Source organism: Agelaius tricolor, unplaced genomic scaffold (assembly GCF_023055355.1).
Source record: "Agelaius tricolor isolate 1412-34295 unplaced genomic scaffold, bAgeTri1.0.p SCAF_6, whole genome shotgun sequence".
Lineage (NCBI taxonomy): Eukaryota > Metazoa > Chordata > Aves > Passeriformes > Icteridae > Agelaius > Agelaius tricolor.
The window spans coordinates 14,637,293-14,660,102 of record NW_027269266.1 but is presented as its reverse complement, the minus strand read 5'-3'; the positions used below and the strand labels follow the sequence as shown (position 1 = coordinate 14,660,102).

The 22,810-nt window shown below is 38.5% G+C and overlaps 1 protein-coding gene across 1 annotated transcript in view; it reads left to right on the top strand.

Annotated features, from left to right (window-relative positions):
* MYO3A (myosin IIIA) overlaps nucleotides 1-22,810 on the top strand; it is a 114,322-nt gene that overhangs the window by 64,437 nt on the left and 27,075 nt on the right. Inside the window, exons 15-25 of the mRNA XM_071428785.1 lie at nucleotides 862-960; nucleotides 1,061-1,175; nucleotides 4,512-4,638; nucleotides 5,371-5,581; nucleotides 7,450-7,597; nucleotides 14,758-14,911; nucleotides 16,156-16,244; nucleotides 18,145-18,274; nucleotides 20,683-20,762; nucleotides 20,898-20,939; nucleotides 21,376-21,453. Coding sequence (XP_071284886.1) covers nucleotides 862-960; nucleotides 1,061-1,175; nucleotides 4,512-4,638; nucleotides 5,371-5,581; nucleotides 7,450-7,597; nucleotides 14,758-14,911; nucleotides 16,156-16,244; nucleotides 18,145-18,274; nucleotides 20,683-20,762; nucleotides 20,898-20,939; nucleotides 21,376-21,453 — 1,273 coding nt within the window. The remainder of the gene's footprint in view (nucleotides 1-861; nucleotides 961-1,060; nucleotides 1,176-4,511; nucleotides 4,639-5,370; nucleotides 5,582-7,449; nucleotides 7,598-14,757; nucleotides 14,912-16,155; nucleotides 16,245-18,144; nucleotides 18,275-20,682; nucleotides 20,763-20,897; nucleotides 20,940-21,375; nucleotides 21,454-22,810) is intronic.

The following is a 22,810-nucleotide window of genomic DNA, read 5'->3' as shown; positions in this document are numbered from 1 at the left end:
AGAAGTTCTTTAGTGTGAGGGTGGTGAGGCACTGAAACAAGTTGCTCAGAGAAGCTGAGGATGCCTCATCCCTGGAAGTGTTCAAAGCCAGACTGGATGGGTCTCTGAGCAACCCAGTCTAGTGAAAGGTGTCCCTGCCCATGACAGGGGAGTTGAAACTAGATGATCCTTAAGGTCCCTCCCAACCCAAGCCATTCTATGGTTCTATGATCTAATGGTGCCCCTGAGACATAGACCTAAGCTCATGCACAAAGCAGAGGTTTGAACACAATTCCTTTTTGCCATTCAGTAGTGACTGACTTAGGCATCTCAGGGCTCAGTCATGGTAGCAATTTTTCACCAGTTTTTTTCTCATAAGGAGCACAGGAACCTTGAATAGGTAATAAACCTCTGTCCTAGGTTTGGGCATGTAGCTTCTTGGCAAAGCATGCCAAGTCATAAGGCTCTTTTGCTGAATGTCTGCTTCTTGGTTCAGGACTAGAAGACACAACAGACCTACTGCATTCAGTGAACCAAAAGTGCATACCTCTCACGCAGTCAGAAGGTTTTTTAAAATAACTGGAATCAAGCAACACATTCAGTGTGGGTGGATGAGGAACGTGCAAGATCTCATAGAGGATCTACCAAGGGCAGAGCAGCACTGAGCTGCTTTAGCACTGAGCAGCAGTGTCAGGACAAACACAGAATGGCATGAAAAGGGTGTTCACAGGAAGTTCTGTAGTAAAGCTTCTTTCAGAGTCCTTTTTCACTTTGTGTGAGTCTTGCTTGTTATTAAAATAACATTTAGTAATAGTATGTGTGTCATTAATAAATGTAGCATGATTATATTACTAAATCAGTTTGTTGTTTCTGTTGTTTCAGAGGAGAGAAAAATTTCCATATTTTTTATTATATTTATGCTGGTCTCGCAGAAAAGAAAAAACTGGCACATTATAAACTGCCAGAATATAGACCTCCCAGGTAATGCAGTTTATTTTTGCATAAATTGATTACTAAGAAACACGGTGTTGAATTCTCAGCCTCGTTTACATTCTAACTCTGTATCCATCAACTCTTTCAGATATCTGCAAAATGATCATTTCAGAATAGTGCAAGATTTCATGAACAATACCTTTTATAAGTCTCAGTTTGAATTAATAGAACAGTGCTTCAAAGTCATAGGTTTTACACTGGAGGTGAGTGCTAATAACCTTTTCATTTGTGAACTTCACCAGCTACCTTAATCAGGTAATATAAAGTATTCAAATCTCTCTTGTTCCTTTTGTTCTTTTAGCATATTGTGTTTATGTTTTAGGATCTTGCATGGTCAACTTACTGTTATATAGTAACATTTAAATTTTTAAGGTTTCAAGGCATTGGTAAACCAATAAAATTATATTAGCCAACAAGGCTTTGAAATCACTGAACACAGCATAGCTGAGTAATTTGGGGAGGGGGAGATTTTAACAAATTTAATGCATAGAAAATTATGTTGTAACTGTTTATTAGCCAATAATTTTAGGCCTGTGAATATGAGCCTCTTCTCAGTTTTAAGAGGAGGTCCATGGTGAGAGTTTTAAAAAATTCATTGAGCTGATCTGAGTATTGATGAACTCAATACATTTTCACAACTCCGGGGATAAAGTTGATTGAAGTTCTTAAATCCCTGTGGAGATGAATCTCATCACTAAACAGTAACTGAACCCATTTTTTCTTTATGATCTCATATCATTGCTCAGCTAGCTGTTAAACCCCTCTCCTCAGTCTGTCTTTGGTAGAATTAAAATTTAAAAAGGACTGGATTTATAAAGGAAAAAATCCCATCCTGTGACCTAGTTTTGCCTAAAAAAATAAATAGTAGAGGTATGAACCATACTGTATCTGTGAAATATAGCACTAGTGCTTCAGAATGGATGTATGTTTTCATTTCTCTGACAAAACTGTATGTGGTAAGAAGCTTTTCACAAAAAATTGCTCACTTCAGTTGACTGTTTCTGGCTTTCCTTGATGTAAATATTTGAAATAGCTAGCAGAACAGATGTATTCACCTATTTTGTTCCTCTAGAGTCACTTTTCATTAGGTTGTAGTAGCAGTGGCATTCACAGTCTCTTTCTCCTCTACATGTTATTCACAGCTGCATTTAGTAATATCACACCTTTACTATCACATCCTTTCACTTGTGCTTTCACCTTTCCAGAAGCAGCATGAAAGGACATTCATGGTTCAGCACTGATAGCAGTTTTGTCACAGCCCCAGAGACCTTGATAAGTCCTAATTTAAAGCATGAAAAGCAGAAAGTCTGTTTTTGTTTCCAGCTCTTTTGTTCACTTGGATGGGTGGAAACAATAATCTTGATCATCCAAAAGAGGCCTTCCATGTACATTGAAGATGCAGTTAGAACCAGGTCACTGGCTGCATTGTGCAGTTCTAGCATGGATCTTCACTTGATTAACTCAGCAAGCCACTGGGAGCTGAATCTGTGAAGAATTATCTACCTGTAGAACCCTTCAGTTTCAGAAGCAGGCTGAGTGCCATAGGCAATCTGCTTGTGGCTACTTGTGAGCCCCAGCCATGTCAGCCTGCCTTGAATCCTCTGAATTAACCTGTCTGAGGCTGTGCTTGCAGGGGTGAAGGAAGAGTCTTCTTCCTCTGCTGAGCTTCTGATATCAGATACACGTGCAAAGACAATTTTTTTCAGTGAGAAAAATATCCCATAGGACATTGAATTCCTTTCCTAAATTCACTTTTTAGTAATGCAGCCTTAAGCTTTGACATTCATCTCAGTGCGCAGAGGAACTTCTATATAAGCACGTTCAGTGTTTTATTAGCAGAAAGCCATGGACAGAAAAAATTCTTGAGTTAAAACTGAGACCAAAACAAAGCTTTATTTCTTTGAAATTTGCTTTTAATTGACTGACAAGCTTTAAAAGTAAGTACTGTCAGTACTCCCTGTCTTAAAATCACAGTTTTATTTCAGGCTGCACAGCAAAATTAGTAAGAAAGGACTGGCTGAGGGGAACAATAATTATGTTGTATGAGATAGATCAAGCCAGATTTCAAACATACTGGAAAAGGGCAGAATAATGTCAGCAGTTACACATATTGTACAGCATGATGGCAGAAGTTAAGCTATCCATTTCTTTGCATTTCAACTGTGTCCCTAAGCTTAAAATGAAAATGAGTACTTAATCCTAAGTAAACTGTGTGCCAATTATCCTCAGGATAATTTTTTAGAGTGAGCTTATCCAGTTTGTCTTGCTGTCACTGGAATCACTATTTATTAACTGCTAGATTAACTTCTGAAAGTGTTGAAAACAAGCTCAAGCATTCTAGAGCAATTAGAGATTTTATCTGAGTAAATGATGCCTGACATGGTACCAGCAAAGTATTGAATAATATGGATAAAATGCTGTGCAATTATAAAAAGTTCATAGTTGTAAAATACCAATCAGATTTTCAAAACTGCTTCTTATAATACTGTTACAAAAGTTTTCAACCTGCTATTTATAAAATATACTATTACTGTATGCCTCAAAACACAGTGTCACAGACTCCTAGTCTGCTTTACAGGTATACCTAGAATTTTCTGAGTAAAAAACACTCAGATCATCAAGTATAATGATAAACATTCACCATTCAGATGAAAATTTGCAGTTAAAATCTAAGTCCAACCTGCAATGAAAGCATTATTTTACTAACTCCAAACATTATTTGAAATTTATGCATTTGTGTATAGGTACTTAATTTACTGTATATATCACTTCACTGTCCAGAGTAATAGCAGCCTTTTTCATGACAGAGTCCCTTTTCACAGAATCACGGAATTAACTAGGTTGGAAAAGACCTTTGACATCATCAAGTCCAACCTATTACCTAACACCAGCTTACCAACTAAACCATGGCAGAACCTCCTAAATAATTTGAAATCTAAATTTGTTTAAGCAAAGTCCATATTAAGATGCTTTGGTGAGTTCCTAACTGATATTTTGAAGGATAAAGTGCTTTGTCAAATCAGAGATGTGAGGCCTCACTCTTCTCCCAGTGAAACTTTTTCTGATGACATTGGTGGGAGATGATATAGACCTATTATTTGGAGTACCTTCATTTCCATGATGCAAGAAACATCAATACAGATTTTTTTTCTACTTTTTGTTGATCTAGGTATTAAATCTTTAGACATATTTGCATGTCTACACAGTGAAGGGCAGATATAAGTAACCTCTGAATTCTTTCTGAGTAAGAGGGTATGCACACCACTGTTTTTTATTTCCTTACTTCCTGTCAATCCTGTCCTGTCAACAAGTACAGAAGAGAGGTTAGGCTATAGTTTATCTTGTCCTCTTTGACTGTCTTACTTTTGAAAGACTTTGCTAAGCACAGAATGGGAATAATTGCTGAGAACAGCACTCCTAGAAGTAGTGGGCACGTGGCAGACAGCAGGAAACAGCACACAGGCATATGCCATTGGCACAAACCACAGAGACAAATTACCTGGCTATTAAGTATTGCATTTTTTTAATATACTTTTCAGGAACTTGGAAGCGTGTACAGTGTCCTGGCTGCCATTTTAAATGTGGGTAACATTGAATTTTCTGCAGTAGTATCTGAACATATGATTGACAAGAGCAACATTTCCAATCCAGTAGCCCTTGAGAACTGTGAGTGTTTTTTTCTTGATTTAACCTTTTTTTCCTTTAGTTTTCATAGCAAATTTATTTTATTGCAAGAGGTATCGATGAAAACTGTATTCACATGGAAATTTTGCAAGAATAATTAAAAACTGAAGGTAGATTAATTCTAAGCCCACCTGAATTCAAATGCAAAAAAGAAAAAAATTTCCATGTTATGCATCTTATTTGACTAACCAGTTCACTGGCATACAGGAAACATGACTAATACTGCAGATGCCTGAAAAAAATCTTTGGAATTTTTCCAAGGTTATTTGAACATTTGATGGAGAGCCTCATTAACACATTGAATAGTTTTTTCCCAGTTTCTTTCTCAGCTGCTCATTACTTTTTCCCCACATGTGCCTGTGGAAATATGGCTCACTAATTCTTTGGAAGGGGTGCCTTACATTATAAGCTGCTAGGAGGTAGAGGAGGCAAAGGGCCAAAGGTTCTCCAGAAATTTGCTAGACTTTCTCAGTAATTACACCTGGGGAGATAATGAAGTCTTCACGCTATCTTCTTGCATGTTTTCTTGCCATAGAAAAATATTGTGGAACTGGGAAAGAAGCACCCCTTTTTTGGAGCAAGAGGAGAACAGCAGTGACTTGTATGAGTGGGTTATAACTGAGAGGAGTATTCACACCTCACAACTTGGGTACTTCTTACATAGTCACCTCCCAAAATCTGTCTCTGAGCTATGCCTGTGACATTCCTTCCCAGGTGCATCCCTGCTGTGTATTCAGGCAGATGAGCTGCAAGAGGCCCTCACCTCTCACTGTGTAGTGACTCGAGGAGAAACAATTATTCGTCCCAACACTGTGGAAAAAGCCACAGATGTCAGAGATGCCATGGCCAAAGCGCTCTATGGGCGCCTCTTCAGCTGGATAGTCAATCGCATCAACACTCTACTCAAACCTGACAAACATTTAAGGTAAAAGAAGATTTGCTAGAATGAAGATATATTCTTTCTGTGGTAATAATGTTGTCTTACACTAGAGCATTTAGTGGAGTTAAGTTCTTTTCCTCTGCTACTTTTTTGTTTATGACCCCACCATGTCGAAAATGGTTTGTCCTGTTCATAGTACATAGTGAAAATACAGTAGATATGGTTGGAAAAGCATCTGGTGTTTTCCTGTTGATCTTTACTATTTAACCCTTTTGTTTCCTTTTGTACTTTTAACCCTATTAACTTTTAACCGTTTTTCTTTTGTATTTTATTCAGAGTAAGCTTTTGATATTCATCATGTTGATTACATTGGTCAAATTCTGCTCTTATTTACACTGATGCTGTTGCTTTTGTCACTGTTGTTATAAGCATGGTTTCATATATGTGTGGGAACAGTTTTTAAACACATTTACTGGAGGTACTGCCCACTTTACCCTTAAAGGGTGACATTTTAAACACCATATCAATAGCAAATAGCTTTCGGTTTGCATCTGGATTTCCTGGATTTTTTCTTCTTAAACATCAGAGGAGAGCCAAGGTTGCAATCCCAAAGTTTGTCTAAACTTTTAAGTATTTCGTTATAGCAGAGCAACAATAAACAGAACTTTAATCAGTAAGTGATAGGATAAAATCCATAATAGATGGGGCAGCACTTCTGGCCTGTGTGCCTCTCTCAGTTGTCTGTTACAGAGCCCTTTTCAAACTGAATACTTACTTTTATGCTGGTGAAGAGGGAGAAAATTCAACCTGAAATGCTCACTATAAAAAACCCAAACAACTTTTGATTTATTTTTTGCATATTTCTGTTTTTATGTAATTAGCTCTGCAAAATAATTTGCATTTTCTGTTTTTATGTAATTAGCTCTGAAAAAGGAATGGGGCAGATAAATTTTAGCAGTCTATTCATCAAAAATGTAATTTTGAGACAGATTAAATAGTCACCAAATTCAGATCTCTCCACAATGAAACACTTCCCTTTCTGAGATCGACTTTATAAAGAAATTAAGTGCTATTCATGAGTGTCTTGAGGCTGATTCTTAATTTCTGAATTCCTAAATCTTTATTAAAAAATGGTTACAGATAGCCCCTCAAAGAGGTTGTATAGAAAGAATGTGATTTATATTTTACTTGCCTAGATAGGTCACTAATGTCAGCCTCAGTTTATTATAAAATTATATCATCTTAATTTTTTGCTTCAGCAAATAAGTATTAGAGCTTTTTTCCAGTCATAGAAGTGGTCGCATATCTTGAGTATGCCCTACTTAAAATATCAAACTAAAGTTTTTCCAGTGCTTCTCTGGAATTTAATTGGTAATTTAAATTCATACTACATCCCAGTGCATAAAGTAGCTATTTAGCTGCATAAAAGGTCTAGCTAGTCATTCTTTCTACTTTAATGTTAAACTAAGCAATTTTAATTGTTATGAGTAAGCAATATGAACAAATAATACTTAATGACAACAGTCTTTAATTTCAGGATGCTGGTGAGTAAAGCTTGTGTTATTCCAAGAGAAACAAAAAGAACTGCATGTTCTTTTTGTACTGTAATCAGCTTTTTAGAATAATTACTGACAAATATTAGTGTAAAAAATAAAATTTTCAATCCCCTATTCACTTATCAGTTGACTTGTTTGTTGTGTATCTGGTCTGCATTGCAGTAATCTTTGAATTGATCTGCATTTATTTATTTCAAACTAACACTTATTGTCATTTTCAGAGAGATCTGGTTCAGCAAAACTTATCCTGTCTAACTGGTATACAGATTTGGCCCATGATTTCCTTTTGTGAAATAGTAATGAAGGTGGTTAATGAAAAATAAAGATAAGCAATAAAAAAATACTTCATCTTTGCAGTGAAAATGATGACGGCTTGAATATTGGAATTCTTGACATCTTTGGCTTTGAGAATTTCAAAAAAAATTCTTTTGAACAGCTGTGTATCAACATTGCCAATGAACAAATTCAGTTCTACTTCAATCAACATGTCTTTGCCTGGGAACAGGTATGTTTTGGTTATTTTGATTAAGCTTTAGTATTACTAAACACAAAAAACATAAAGCTTTCAGTATTACTGAATGTATAAAACCTTGTCTCAAGAAACTACATTGTTCCTTCTCCATGATAGCTTGTAAATAGCAGATCATAAAAAATGTTTTTTAAGTATGTTTTCCATGAAGCAGTGCTTGCTATTTGCAAGTAAAATGCCAACATAAAATGCATTAAACTTGAAATTTGTAGTAACTAAGCAACATAACATTGTGCACTGTGATAATCTGATTGATGCAAATGCAATGTTGTTTTCTTGAGGAATAATGAGTGTTGTAATGTATGATTCTCTAGTAAAAAAGTAAATGAGTGGTAACAAAATTTTGAAAGTGCAGTGTTCATAATAGTTTACTAATTAGCTTAATGAACACTGAAATTCCATTATTAAAAACTGCAAAGCTCACAATTATTTCTTTTTTCTTGAGAAACTATATCATGTCAGCTAAATAATGATGGATTTAATCTAAATAATTTACTTTAAAGCAGAGAAAAGGAATAGCATTGTAAATATAAAAGTTTATGAATTTGAAGAGGAGAGGGGAAAAAAACCTCAAAAAATCATCTCAACTTTGTAAATAATTTAAGGAGAATTAAATTAACCACCTTTAAATCAGTATTCAATATTGTTCTTTGAAGAAATAACATTTTCAGGGAAAAAAAAAAGATCTTGCTGAAAATTTAAATATTTCAGAATTCTCTATGGCAGAACAATCAGAATTCAAACCAGAGGTGAAATTATACTTTTGTTGTTTTACTGAAATTATTTGTTTTACGATACATGTATTAATATTCTCCTGAACTGTGATTTTAATTATTAGTAGAAACAGAGTATTTTGTCAGTGTTAATCACTGTTTCTTTTAAGGCTGAGACAGATACAGGTTTGGAATGTGTCTATGTATGCAGGTGTGTACATGCATGTATCAGTCTAGAGGTGTATATATTTATGTGTAATATGACAATTTTTTTTTTTTGGCTCAACATGTTTTATCCTCTTCCCAATTATTTCAGGAAATGTTGTCTTGCAGTCTTGGATCTTGTAGTTCTTTTTATAGATTTATGTGCAAGATTACCAACACAGGTGTTTCCTTGGTTTAGTGTCATCTAAAAGCCAGAGAAAATTTACTAGATCTACTGTAATTACTTGGGCATCTTCTTTCCAAAGTACACCAATTCACAAAAGAATGGCTTTGGATATTGCTGTTTCTAAGAGTTGGGAGATGGAAACAGCACAGACTGCAGCATCAATATTTATTCCTGTCAGACACAGGCACTGACCAGGTCCCATGGACTTGCATTTGTCCACTTTGCTTCAATGTTCACTAACTTGATCCTCCCGTGCTAATTTTAAGTCTTCCTTGCTCCAGACTTTTCCCCTGGCCTCAGGAACCTGGGATTACCAGTCAAGACCAATGCAAAGAAGGCATTGAATATCTCAGCCTTTTCCATGTCATCCACAAACTTGTTCAGCTGCAGGACCACATTCTCCCTAGTTGCCTTTTGTTGCTGAGAGACCAGCCTTGGTGTTCTTAGCCCTATTCCTGTACACCCAAATATTGCTTGAATGTTTCTTCTCTTTTTTAGAGTCAAGTTTATTGTGATCTGCCTTTGCTTGTTTCTAGGTATCCTATTTCAGAACTTTTTGGTCAGATCTATATTATTGCAGAGGTTTGTGGTGTCACCATGCAGTAGGAACAGTTTGCTCCCTTGCATGCGCTTTGCTGCACCATGGTCAGGGTGGTTATTCTGCTACTGAGCAAATGAGGGGAAAAATTAGCTTCTTATTTTGGCAATATATAGTTTGCCCATTTCCCCCTGTAGGAAGTTAGTACAACTCCTCTATAGACTCAATGAAAGGGAAAAGTAATCTTTATTTACAGAATCTCTAAGTACATCAATTTTACCCATTTCCATTCATTCTCTCACAGATTTCATGGACTCACAGATACACAGAATGCACCATGGTGTGGGTGGGTGGGTGTGTCTGTACTCAAATGGTCTGGCCAAGAAAATTTCTGAGTGACATATAGAATAATAGCAGCTGGCAATTCTTCATCATGTCTCTTAGGTTCTTCTTGCTGAAATAGCTTTTGGACATATCTTTTACAGCCTTTAGCAGTCATTCTTTGCCTCAAACCCTTATTTACTTCAGCATTCATAACCTTTAGGCAAGGTCATTATCTGGCTTTACTTGTTTGGAACATATATATTTTTATGCCTACAGTCCATTTCCTTGGTGGGCTCATAAGAAAATTGTGTGTGATGTGCTATAACCTCACAGTCATGCTCCTGCTGTCAGGTTTAGAGGGTGTTCCACTCACTAACTCTCTGCACTGTGTTTTTATGTAAGTGAAGACCTTCTGTTCTTGATGTAAGGAACTCTTTCCTCAGTTTTATTGTTATGAACAAATGTTCTTCATTCAAATCACAGGCTATCACACAGCTATTCTTTTAAGCCTATTTTTTCTGGTGCTTATATGCACATTGCATTCATTTTTCATTGATACCAGTCCTAATATTTCTATTAAAAGTTTTCATATCCAGCCTGTAATACCAACCAAGTGATTGTCTACCTTAATGTACATCAAACCACTACATCAGATTATATCAAACTTCATTATAGTGTCTTGTAGCAGTCTCCAAAGAGACTACAGGAGTGCAGAAGGAACTATACAGATTAAGTTCATGCAAGTGTGGGTGTAAATCTGCCCCTTTCAGAAACAGGAAATGAGAAATGTGTTATTCTGCATTACAACCCAATGGCACAGAATGATTTGTGGTATGATTCATAGTCATTATCAGACATCACTTTTCACTTCTTCATTACATGGTTGTCCCAGTTTTACATCATAAAAACAGCCTTTGAGAAAGCAGGTGGCTCCAGAATCTTTCCTGTTCACTGTAAGGACTCTGCTGTGTTGACACCAGTAATGTACTTTAATTGTAAACTAAAATAAAAAATATCACTGATGGAAAACAAACACTAGGATGACCTCTGCCCTTTGCTGATGTATCTGCCTGACTTTACAAATTACTTTATATGCAAGGGTTTGTGTCTTAGACTCTAAAATATAGAAGTTATGTTTACAAGAAGGCTGATGCCAGAAGTCACCAAGATCTTTGTTGGCTTTCCCTTAGCCCTGACTGATGTGCTGCTGGAGCTGTCCTGTCACTGGGAGCCAGGCTAGTGTCTCTCCACAGCCCTGTGCAGTGCCAGACAGACATGTCAGCCTGCCCTGTGCTACCTCAGAAATCTGTAACACAACACTGCATTGAACCCTGTAGATATACCCAAGGAAGACTGAAGAATTTAAACTCTTTTATACTTCCCTCAAGAGACGTAAAATGTACAGATACATTGTTTTTTCATTCCTCTCCCTGTTTTGCCCTGTTCAATATCATATCACATGCAATTTGATGAAATTTGACAGATCTACTGGGAAGCTGAGGCCTAATTGGTTGATTACAGTTTAGTTTGTCATTAACTCAAATAGTGATTATGTCATCAGAGAAGGTGAATCATATTTAGGCAACTTGACCAATGAAGCCAAGTAGTAAATATACACTCATAATGCTGAATTGTACTTTCAGTGTTGCAGGTGAAATTGCTTTATCATTGTCAGTGGTCTCTTTTCTGTATCTGAATCTGAAAAGTGTTCCCAGTTTTGCTTTCCTTGAAAATGTGGCCCACAAAAAAAAAAAAGGCCACAGTAGTGACAGGATAGAAGAAAGGAACAGGTACCATCACAACCTGAGGCTCAGGGTGTCAGCTAGAGTGGAGTGTCTGTGGGCCAACATGGAAAACTCAAGTCAAAATGAAGAGAATTCATTCTTTATTGTTGACTTAATGTTTGCATTTAAGAATAAAGGCTTTTAGGCCTGAATGCAATCTCCTTTCATTAATTTAACAGAAAGACTGAAGTGGATGTATAGTTTAAGATAAAGGTAGTGTAGATTTTCACTAGTCAATGGAGACAAATAGATATATCCCTATCTCTGCTGACTGGGGAGAGAATGTGGCCTCTCAACTTAGTCACTGCTTTTTGTTTTGCTACCACAAGGGGTTTTTTTGGTCAATATAAAGCAAAGCAGAATTTTTTGGACCTTCAGTCCTGTCCTTCAAGGCGTTCCCCTTACATATTAGATACTGTTATAAGTTACTTTCTGTCAGCTCCATGATCTGCAGGTCACAATGTCCAGCAAAACAGCCTTCCTATTCCTTTCCCATTTGTCATTCCCCCCGTAAGCAGTAAAAGGTGTAATAGCAGATAGATAAAACATTTTGGAAAGTAGCAAGTTTGCTGTCAGTTGGGAGGATGATACTTTTTGCATTAAATATATGTAATGTTTATTTTACATTCTCATGACAGCTTAATCTTCTAGTTTCAGCTGGGAAAGGTTCCTTGTGAATAAGTCCCTGGTGTCCCCATTTAAAACCAAAGTGTCATCATAAAATGTTCTCGGTAAATGGCATTACTTTATCAAACATGAAGACCATTTCCTAATGCATTTTGTAATTCTTTATTACCATTGGTGTAACCAGGTGGTACAAGCTACTGTTACATAGTTTTGATCATAGGAAAGATACCATGAGATGGGAGCCCAATTAATAGTGTAACTCAATTATTCCTTTTGACATCCCATCCACAGGAATACTTTCTAATAGATTATGCTTTAGAATTTCAAGAAGTAGCTATTTTGTGGAGCTTTCTTGTCACAAAACACAGGGATTTACAAAACCCTGTAGCTGATTCATCTTATTAATTCAAATAAGACCTGTTTCATTACAGGTTTATGATGTCTATCATTAAAGCTTTTATAATTGCTGATTGTATCCTAATTATGTGGTTGAAACCAGCACTGCATCAGAAAATGTAGTACAGTATCATTTCTGAGTCATCTGTCACGCTGGTGCCTGGCTTGGTCATCAGCTGTCCTTCAGGAGCCCGTGGGAAGTGATGGAGTGAACTCCTTCATATCCTGCTGGGGTGATGGCAGCATCACCAAAGCTGTCAGGGCTGACGCTTGTCCAGTTGTGAGACACAAAGGACACAAACTCAATGGTCACACACACCCCTTGGGGGTCAGGCCCTGTGTGCTGCCTGGGCAGGGAGGGGAGCAGGTGTTGCTGTTATAGCATGGTAGTACAGCTTCAAAAGTTCCTTCCTTTTTCAAGGAGAGCAATTTTATCAGCTCTCTAAACCAACCTCTCTCACAAGTATTTGAAGTTGGAAAAAGTTTATGATTAGACAGGTTGGTTGAGGATGTCCGAGTGTCACAGAAACGTTCTCCTGTGATAGACCATCCTGAGCAGTCTCTTCCCCTTGTCCCCTTGATAAGGGCACTCCTGATAATCCCAAGCAGTAACAGCTGGTTCCATGAACATCTGTGTGTCAGTGTAGCTGTAGCCCTCAGTTAAACTGCCCTTACTCCCATGTTATCTCTGGGAGATAACACAGACTCATTCCCTTTCTGCCACCAGCTCCTACAGGTATATAATTAACTTCTCACCTATATCTGTGATACATTTATTACTCTCCTGTCTTGTCCTGCTACTCAGGTCATTGATTAAATTAAAAAGCAAAACTCCACCTGTCCACTGCTTCAGGGGAGACACGAAAGAGGTTAATGTTATTTGTCTCAAATGAGGAGGCCTCATGGTAGGTGAGATTCTTACTGATTACACCCTTGTGTGGCATATAAACTGAATTATAACCTATCCTTAGAATGAAGAGTGTCCTGGGAAATTACATCAATCTGGATACTGGAAGAGTTTATATATATATTTCGTGTCCTCTTTCAAATGGATCAGCAGTTTTTTATTTGTGTTTGTATTTTTAGAGCAGTCTTATTGATTTTATGCCTTTGTTGTTTCTCTGAGATTAAGAGGTATGAAACAGGTGCTTTTCTGTTGTATATGAAAGTGAACTTCTTTTTTAAATGCTCAATGTGTTGCCTTCTTCACTCATTTGACTCGAGTGAATGACACATAAGGAGAGGCCTTCCAAGGTTAGAGGTCTTTGAACTCATTAATATTAGCCATCATTCATTTTTGTGACACTCTTCTCACAATGGATTCAGGATGGCTAAACTGTGATGTTAACACCATACATGAATACAACACTTATGAAGTCTGTCCTTTGGCAGAGGGATGATTTTAAAGTCGATCAACAGCTCTGTGTTTCACAGTACAGCCTGCACAGGACTGAAGGCATCCCTGGCACAAACAGCAGAGTTGTGTGGTAGAAAACTGCTATTGCTTTACCTAATTCAAGCAAAAATGATGGGGGGTGTTAGTCCCTAGAGCAACCTTCTCTTGGTAAATCTGCAGCTGTCCTCTGCCTTGCTAAAGGATTAAGGAAGGTCATTCTTGTATTCTTCAGCTGTAATCTAAATTATAGTAAAGAAAAAACTATTGCAACATGCTGTGGACACATTTGGGTTTTGTTTTTTTCTTAGTCTGGAAGGAATCCAGATATTTGCAGTCTTCAGGGAAAAAAACAGCCAGACCAAACCAAACAAAAGAAGCAAACAAAGAAGTCCAGCCCACCAGCTTTTCTGTTGTTTTTGAATCTTGGATAATACCTTTCCCTAGTTCCTTAAAAGGAATGAAAATATGTCAGAAGCAAATCTGAGGCAATTTATTTAATTCTCCACTTGAGAATTTTTCCACCTGTTTGAGGAGGGTGTTCAAACAAGTAAAGCCACTGGAACCTGTAGTCACTTTTGTAAATCTTAGCCATCACTTGGATCTGAACAATGAGTTGTGAATGTAAATATAGCTTTAAATGGTAAAGAAATTTTCTACATTTCAGACCAGGGAAATAAATAGACCCTGAGGTCTCTATTTGCAAACAATATACTTTATCTTCTTCAACTCTGTTTCTTTAATTCTTGCTATTCCTGTAAAGTACCAAATATGCCATAGGAGTGCTGAACTTACATATTGAAAACCAAAATCCCAGCTGACATTTGTTTCAGCAGAACCTTGATGGCTTTAGCCCTGAGGCATACTCTCTCAATGCAGTTTTAATTTGCTACAATTGACAGTTTGTGAATTATTTTCTGAAGTGGTTCTGTGTACACAGACAAAGCATGCCTTCTGTTTCTTGCTGCAGAATGAATACCTTTACGAAGGTGTTGATGCCAGAGTTATAGAATATGAGGACAACAGGCCCCTCCTAGACATGTTCCTGCAGAAACCAATGGGTTTATTGTCTCTGCTGGATGAGGAAAGTAGATTCCCACAAGCAACAGATCAGACACTTGTAGGTAAGTGTATGGTTCATTTCACAGTTTTGCAGCTTGTCTTCTGTTCAGTTTCTGTTTGGCACGTACAGTTCAGACTACATGCTAGTTATGTTTTTAGTGAGCACCATTTCAGTGTCAGTGTGTTTGAGGGAGACATGCATGCTGGGATGGTTGTGTCCTTGAGGTTCATAGAGAAACATCAAGAGTACAAATGAACCTAAGCTGCTGATTCAGGTTTAAAGTTCTCCCCACTTCAGGAATTTTTTGCTGCAGAGCTTGAAAAGCAAAGATCAAACTGAGTTAAAACTCTAGATTCATAGAACAAGAACATTGTTTGCAAAGTTCAGTCGTGCTCAGCTCTGAGATTTTTGATGAGCAGTATCTGAGCAAGAAGTTTAATACTTTTGAAGAGTAATGACTGCAAACATGCTTCAGTGACTTTCAGCAAATTCTTAATTACGACTTTAGGTGTTTTAGAAAACACTCAGAAAGCAAATGCTTTCTGAGTGTTTTCTAAAACACCTAAAGTCGTAATTCAGATCCTGAATATTTCAGTGCTGTTGAGTAGCTGCAATTGCCATTGACTTCATTATTTCAGTGGTATTTCTGTGCAGATAAATCCTGGTTTTACTCATTTTGAATGTGCAAAATATCAAATTAGAGTTTTAGCCAACATGCAATCAGAAAACCTAATAACATCCAGTAACAATGCCCATGTTAAAGCAATTATATGAGCTTGTTGTTCTTTTATCCTCATGCTTTTTAGTCTACAGTACAAAAGCACTCAATCAGTGAATGTTTCTTCACAACTCCTCAAGGAATCCTTAGGAAAGATTTCTGCATTTCTTCATATATATAGATAAAAATCTTGGAAAGGCAAGCCCTGGAAGTGTTCAAAACATATGTGGATGTGGCACCTGGGGACATGGCTTAGTGGTGAACAGAGTGGTGCTGGATTAAGGGTTGGACTAAATGATCTTAGACATCTTTTTCTACCTTAATGATTCTATGATTCCATGATTTTCTGAGGTCACACATTAAAAAATTGGAACAAAGCAAGTAACTTGTCCAAGAGCTCCCATATTCTCTATCCAGTGTCTTTTGTTACAAGACCATTATGGTATCTCTGTCCTTGAAAACATCAGTGTCTGTTTGGTGCCTCTGCATTGGCTGAGAAGTCAGGAAGTCTCCTTGGAGGGATACAGCTTCAGAAGAGAATGATTGTACAGCAACTCCAGTAAGATAAGCTATGTGTTTCCTTTCAGAAAAATTTGAAGATAATTTGAAATCAAAGTATTTTTGGAGACCCAAAAGAGTAGATCTAACCTTTGGAATTTATCATTATGCAGGAAAGGTAAGACACCTGATGATGTTAGTTGGTGATTGTGGAATGGTGGGACTGGCAGGAAGTAGAAGAGATCATCTGGGTAGATTGTCAACAGTTGTCTCTTCAGTCCAGACATGGGAATGTTGGCAGTGTCTTACATATCAAAAGTAAATTGAAAAGTTATTATCCCTCATTTAAAAAAAAAAGCAGTAGCAGGAGTGTATTTTTCTTAAATGTCACCAGGTAAATGAACTGACTGTATTATAGAAGACCCAAAACTTAACTACATAACTGGTATGTAATGCAACTCAGTGCTCTTCCCCTTAGTTCCTCAAAGTCCTGCACCATGCTTGTTCCCACTATTTCTAACCAGGACCCAGCTCCATTCTTTCTACTACCTCCTACACGCCATCAGCTTTTCTTAGTTCTGTTCTTGGTCATCAGCCAGACAGAGAGTGCAGGCCCTACTTCCTGCTTCATTCAGTGAGCTCCTTCCTTCCTTCCTTCCTTCCTTCCTTCCTTCCTTCCTTCCTTCCTTCCTTCCTTCCTTCCTTCCTTCCTTCCTTCCTTCCTTCCTTCCTTCCTTCCTTCCTTCCTTCCTTCCTTCCTTCCTTCCTTCCTTCCTTCCTTCCTTCCTCCTTCCCTTCCCTTCCTTCCTTTTCTCCCTCCCTCCCATACAAGGTGACTGGCTGGTGCTGCACAAACACAGAGGAGCTGCGTGCAGCAGGATGGCACTGGTCACCTGAACCTGCCTTGGGAAAGCAGGAGCTCCCACCTCCTTCTGAGCTCTTCTAAAGGGTACAGAGTGAGCACTGATGTCTCTCATAGGAAACCATGTTGGGTCTGTGCAGTGCTGGAGCAGCTGGCCTGGGAGGAGACAAATACTGCCCATCAGCTGATGGAAAATACCTTACCCCTTGTGTAAAACAGCCAGATACAAAGAGGCTCTTGTAACTCCTCTGAACCTCATCTCCAGCTGAGTTGCATTTTACCAGCACAGCATAACTCACTGCAAGGAGTGGAAAGCCAAGTCTCCCTCTACCATTCCTGTTACCAGCCACTGAATATGGGGAAATACACCAGTGCCCCATCAGTGTTCAAAAACTCCTTCATTAGGAAGTTTGTTCGCTGTCTAACTTATGTCTCCATTGCTGCCATGCAAATTCATTACCCCTAGTCCAGCTTACTGTGGAACTGGAGAACAATTTATTTCCTCTTCCTTTACAAGTCTTTTTCATCATTTAAGACTGTTGCTGGGTTGTTCTATGATAGGTTTTTCTAAATATTATGTCCCGGTATCTTCTACCCTTCTTGGCAGGTCAGGTTTTCTTGTGAATCTCTTAGACCATCAAGATAGAACCCTGAAGCTACATTTTGAATTAGGTACACCATTCTTGGAATTTTTAGAGAGATTTCAGTTGCCAATATGCAGTTTGTGATTCTGCAAACTTCCACTACAATTAATAGGGAGATCCCTAGGAAGAGCGTTAAGTCCTGGGTCCAGTACAGCATAATATGAATAGCACAGAAAGATTGTACAGTCATATGGGTAATGCTGTATGATGTGGTTGACATCAAGTGCATTGTTAATTGTGCATTAGCGCTTGTACAGGTGTAAAGGAGGACTGCAACACACTTGTCCTGGTGATAAATCCACACAGGTTAACACTACTACCTGCATTAGAAAAAATAAATGTCTCAAGCTGCTTTGGAATTATAGATTTGCTTTTAGTGATTTGCATCATATCTCAGTATTGAAAACGTAGAACTTTCAGTGATCAAAAAAGAAGACTAGAAGTGAGAGTGACCCTGATGGCTGAAAAACTATTTGTGTATCTTGTTAAAGTAAAAGCCCTATTCCAGAAAGCTTAAATTTACAATTACTTTTCAAAATCCAAGAAGATGTATAAATGCACTTTTTAAACAGGTTCTATATAATGCAAGTGGATTCCTAGCCAAAAATAGAGATACTCTGCCAGCTGATATTGTGCTGCTACTGCGATCATCTGAAAACAACCTGACACGACAGCTGGTAACTCACCCTCTCACAAAAACAGGTATTGCTGTGTGGTGATCTTCTTAGCTTTCTCCAGCCTTCATGATGACCATTGCTAGGTTTCATATGATCACTCATTGATGACATTATACACTTTGTGGCTTCACTTTCCAACCATGGAATCTATACTGAATGGAGCTGCAGCCATCTCAAGCTGCAGGGGAGATATTGGTCAGGTCAAATGCCAAGGAAGTGGTAGAGACTTCTTTCAGGGTCCTGTCTTCAGGGTAGGGGATCAAGACAGGGAGTGGAGTGCATCTCTTGAGCTGAGGACTGAACAAGAAGGATCAGGTAAGTCACTGGCCTGTTTTGGACAGGGCATTTATAAATTGCTTCAGTGCAATTTATCTCTAAGTAGCAGAGAACAAAGGTTGGGGCTCCTAACATCTGTTGCAAAGATTGAGAGGACACTCCTCTATTTTCAGTCTTAGAGTTCTTTACAATAGCTATCTGTTGGGGTCCTTGTAGTAAGCTCTTCCTGAAGAAATTTGTAAGTAGAGGTGGAGGAATAAAACTGGCTCTACAGAAAAAATTACTCCTAAATTGCACCTTGTTTGAACTATGTCCTTGCAAATTGTCCTGCCTTCCACTGCAGGATGATGGGTAAGTTTACTTACAACCAGTTTGTTATTGTGTTGTAGTACTCCCTGTGTGATGGCATTGATGCCATATAGTAAGTACTTTACAACATTACTTTCTTGTACAATTACATGGGAGACATATTTCTACCAGAACAGAAAAGCTATATTGGAAGAGCCTAATGGAAATGAAAATATTATCATAACTTACAGAAGCTGAGGTTTTGGCAAGGCTTCTGTTCTTTCAAAGGGAGCTTTGCTATTAGAATGCAAAATTTGGTCTTGGAATTTTATTTTAAGTGAGTGTTCCTGGAAAAACACAGAGTTCAATGCCCTTGCCTGAACTTTTTGACTTGTTTATATTTGCTAATATACTAAACTATAATTTCCATGGAGTCCAAGTAAGCATCCAAATAGTTCCAAGAACTGATCCCAAGTCTTCATGTTTTGCAAGATAACTCTGAAGGCTGTTTTAGTCTTCTTGTTAAATATTGTGAAACACTCCATGTAGCATTTCAAAACTGACTCAAACCTTCCAGCTACAGCCACCTAAAAGTTAGGCTGATCTGTGTTATTTATCTAGAATCAGAGTAATTGCAGAGAATTACCCAAAGTCCAACCCATCTTGCCTATCTCAGGTGTTTCTCTTGGGATGAGAAAAATCTCCTCTGAAGGTGTCTCTCTCCACTGAATACAGCAGGGATCCTGTAGACACCTCACTTTCAGATAGCTAAAGTTAGCTGTGAGTAATCCTCTCTTTTTCCTTCCCACCTTGTGATACTCAGCTGAACCCCATGGAGGTTTAGGCCTTGGTATCATCACATAATACCGGGTGCATTACCATGACACATATTTGCAGCTGTTATTCCAGCTCTTATCCACCTCTTCCTGATAGTAGCTGAGCACAGAGAGACACTGGCTTTCCCAGTGGAGAGGGAGATCACAGAGGTGTTATGTTATTAGCAGAAGCAGTGGCAGCATGCAGCAATATTTAGAGTTTATCAACACAGAGAGGCATGATGGAAAGCTCAGCAGAATTTTCATTATTCCTTGAAAAGACCAGTATCTGTGCAAAACATGTCAATGCACCTAGTCCTTCAAGGTCATCATAATAAAGGTATTGCTTGGTTTAGAGTTCCAGAGTTAGAGCTTTAAGACTTTGCCTGTGCTAATAAACCAAACAGAGCCAGTGAATAGCAGCTGAAACATTCCCACAGGGCTGCTTATTCTGATAAATGATTAGAATGCCTCCCTGGGACAGTTTTAGTCCATGTGAGCTATTAGTCTTCCAGGAATACTGAGCCACACTTCAGAGAAAGGACAGGCCAGTGATGGTTTCCAGCAAGTTCTGTGGAAAGATACAATCTTATTTTTACTGGGGGTTGAAAGTGAAGTAAAGAGTAGAGTTTAGGTGTATAAACTTGAGTCATGCCATGTCACTTTTCCTCAGGGCCAGAGAAGGGTATTAGCACTTTTTTCTTTAATATGTAGCATTAGAACTAGAATAGAACGGTAACATTCTTAGGGTAAAACCACAAGGATGGTCTAAGATGTATCTATCTTACCTTCTACAGCAGTCTGTTTATTTTTTTATCTAGCAGATGACATATGAGCTGAAGGAGAAAAAAACATGTTCTGTGTTCATGCAACTTCTTCAGAGCTCATTCCATCCCAAGGGTTAAAGGGGAAATGAGGACACACTCTGAAAAAGTCAATGATCTTTGTAATCATATGGTTTCACTGGGAGCATGAATAGGGTGGTTCAGAATCATTCTTAGTTTAGATGAGATGTAAGCACTGTGGTATGTTACTTTCTTTCATCTTCCCATAGGTAACCTAGCACACACCAAAAGCAAAACTACAATCAGTTATCAAATGTGGACCTCCCAAAAATCAATCAGTCATACAAAGGTAAGAAAACTGATTTTGTGATTCTGCATTGAAACCTAATTTAAACTAGAAAGGCAGTTGCTGTTTTGGTATTGAAAGTAAGTGAGTAACCCCTTCCTTGGTTTTTCTCCCTCTTCTATTTTCTTTTCTGTTTAGCTGGATATCTTTGTGTTGTGCAATTCATATTCCTTCCGTGAGGTAAAAACCTAACATTTCCCTTCTTTCTGGCTATAGTTTTATAACAACTTCAGGGGAAAAAAAATATTATTTCCCAGCTGTATTGTAGCAAAAAAAGAAATTAAAATATTGGTGTGGAGTATAGCTACATTCCTTAGAAAACTATCAAATTAACAGTGATGATGAAATAACAGACAGGACCTCAGACATTGTCCAGTTATTTGTGGCAGTGATTAGATGCTCTGTTACCAACTTGTGCCCTTTGTGTGTGTGAATGTTTGTGTATTGTGTAGCAAAGTGTTGGTGTCACTGATTTGTGCTAGTGATCATGCTGTAACTTTTGCTGTTTAGAATACTTTTAAAATTATGTATGTTGTCTGAGGGGTGCTTTCTTGTGGCATTGGAAAGGGCACTGCAGGCTAACTAGCGATAAAATGTTTTTTCTTCATCTTTATAGAATGAAGCAGGAGATACTGGACATCATCCAAGAGAAACAACCAGCATGAAAACACAGACAGTTGCTTCATATTTTAGAGTAAGATGTCAGATCTTTTAATAAATATTTCTAGAGTACAAAAAATGCTTATTCTTTTACTTTTTGAAATGCACCTGTTGAGTTAGAGTCAGTAGTGATCCATTTAGAGTTTGTGGACTGTATATATGGTGCAGCAGTCTGTGCAGTACAAATATCTTGAGGAGATTGTGATGTTTCATGTTTAACTGTACTTGGTTGCACAGCCACCTTGCTGTCATGGTGATGTATGATGATCAATATTAATCTTTCACTTGCTTGTTTTTCCACCAAAGAAGAAAAAGAGAGATTGGAGATTTGTGGTATAGCATTTCCTTAAGAGTTTTAAAAAGAGGGAAAATTTAATTGGAAGCAGGAGCTCCAGAGAAAGTTCTCGATGGTCACTGCACAGAGGCCACCCAGAGTTCATCCTTGTGGCTCCTTCAGCAGTGCTCTGGATCTTCCCAAGCACTGGCTCTGCTGCTGGTCCTAAAACAGCAAATAGCAGTGAAGAGCATCTGAAGTGGTGCACAGAGTTGGTTCTACTCTGAATTTCCAGCTCTTGTTTAGTCATCTGTCCCAGCAAACCATAAAGTGGCTGAGGGAATGTTCATGGTGAATTTAGCGCACAGCTCAAAGGAATGCCAGGTTTGCTGATGACACTAAATTGAGAGGAGCTGTCAACTTCTTGAGAGCAGAGAGGCTCTGCAGAGAGACCTCAACAAATCATATGACAATTCAGAAACACAATGGCCAAATTCTGCATCTGGAATGAGGCAGCCCTGGTTGTGTGTAGAGACTGGGGAATGGGAGGCTGGTGAGCAGTGCCATAGAACAAGATCTGGAGGTCCTGGTTCATGGCAAGGTGAACCTGAGCCAGCAGTGCCCTGGCAGCCAGGAGAGCCAACCCTGTCCTGGGGGGCGTCAGGCACAGCATGGCCAGCTGGGCAAGGGAGGGATTGTCCTGCTCTGCTCTGCACTGGGGCAGCCTCACCTCGAGTGCTGGGGGCAGTTCTGGGGGCCACAATATAAGAAAGAGATTAAACTGTTAGAGTCCACAGGAGGGCCATGAGGATGGTGAAGGTCTAACATTTAGGAGGGGAGCCCTATGAGAAGCAGCTGAAGTCACTTGGTCTGTCCAGCCTGGAGAATGGGAGGCTGAAGGGATACCTCATTGCGACCTTCAACATCCTCACGAGGGGAAAAGGAAGGGCAGACACTGATCTCTTCACTCTCATGACCAGTGACAGGACATAAGGGAAGGGCACGAAGCTGAATCAGGGGAGGTTTATGTTGGATATTAGGAAAACATTCTTCACCCAGAAGGTGGCTGGGCCCTGGAACTGGTTCTCCAAGGAAACGGTCACAGCACCAGCCTGGC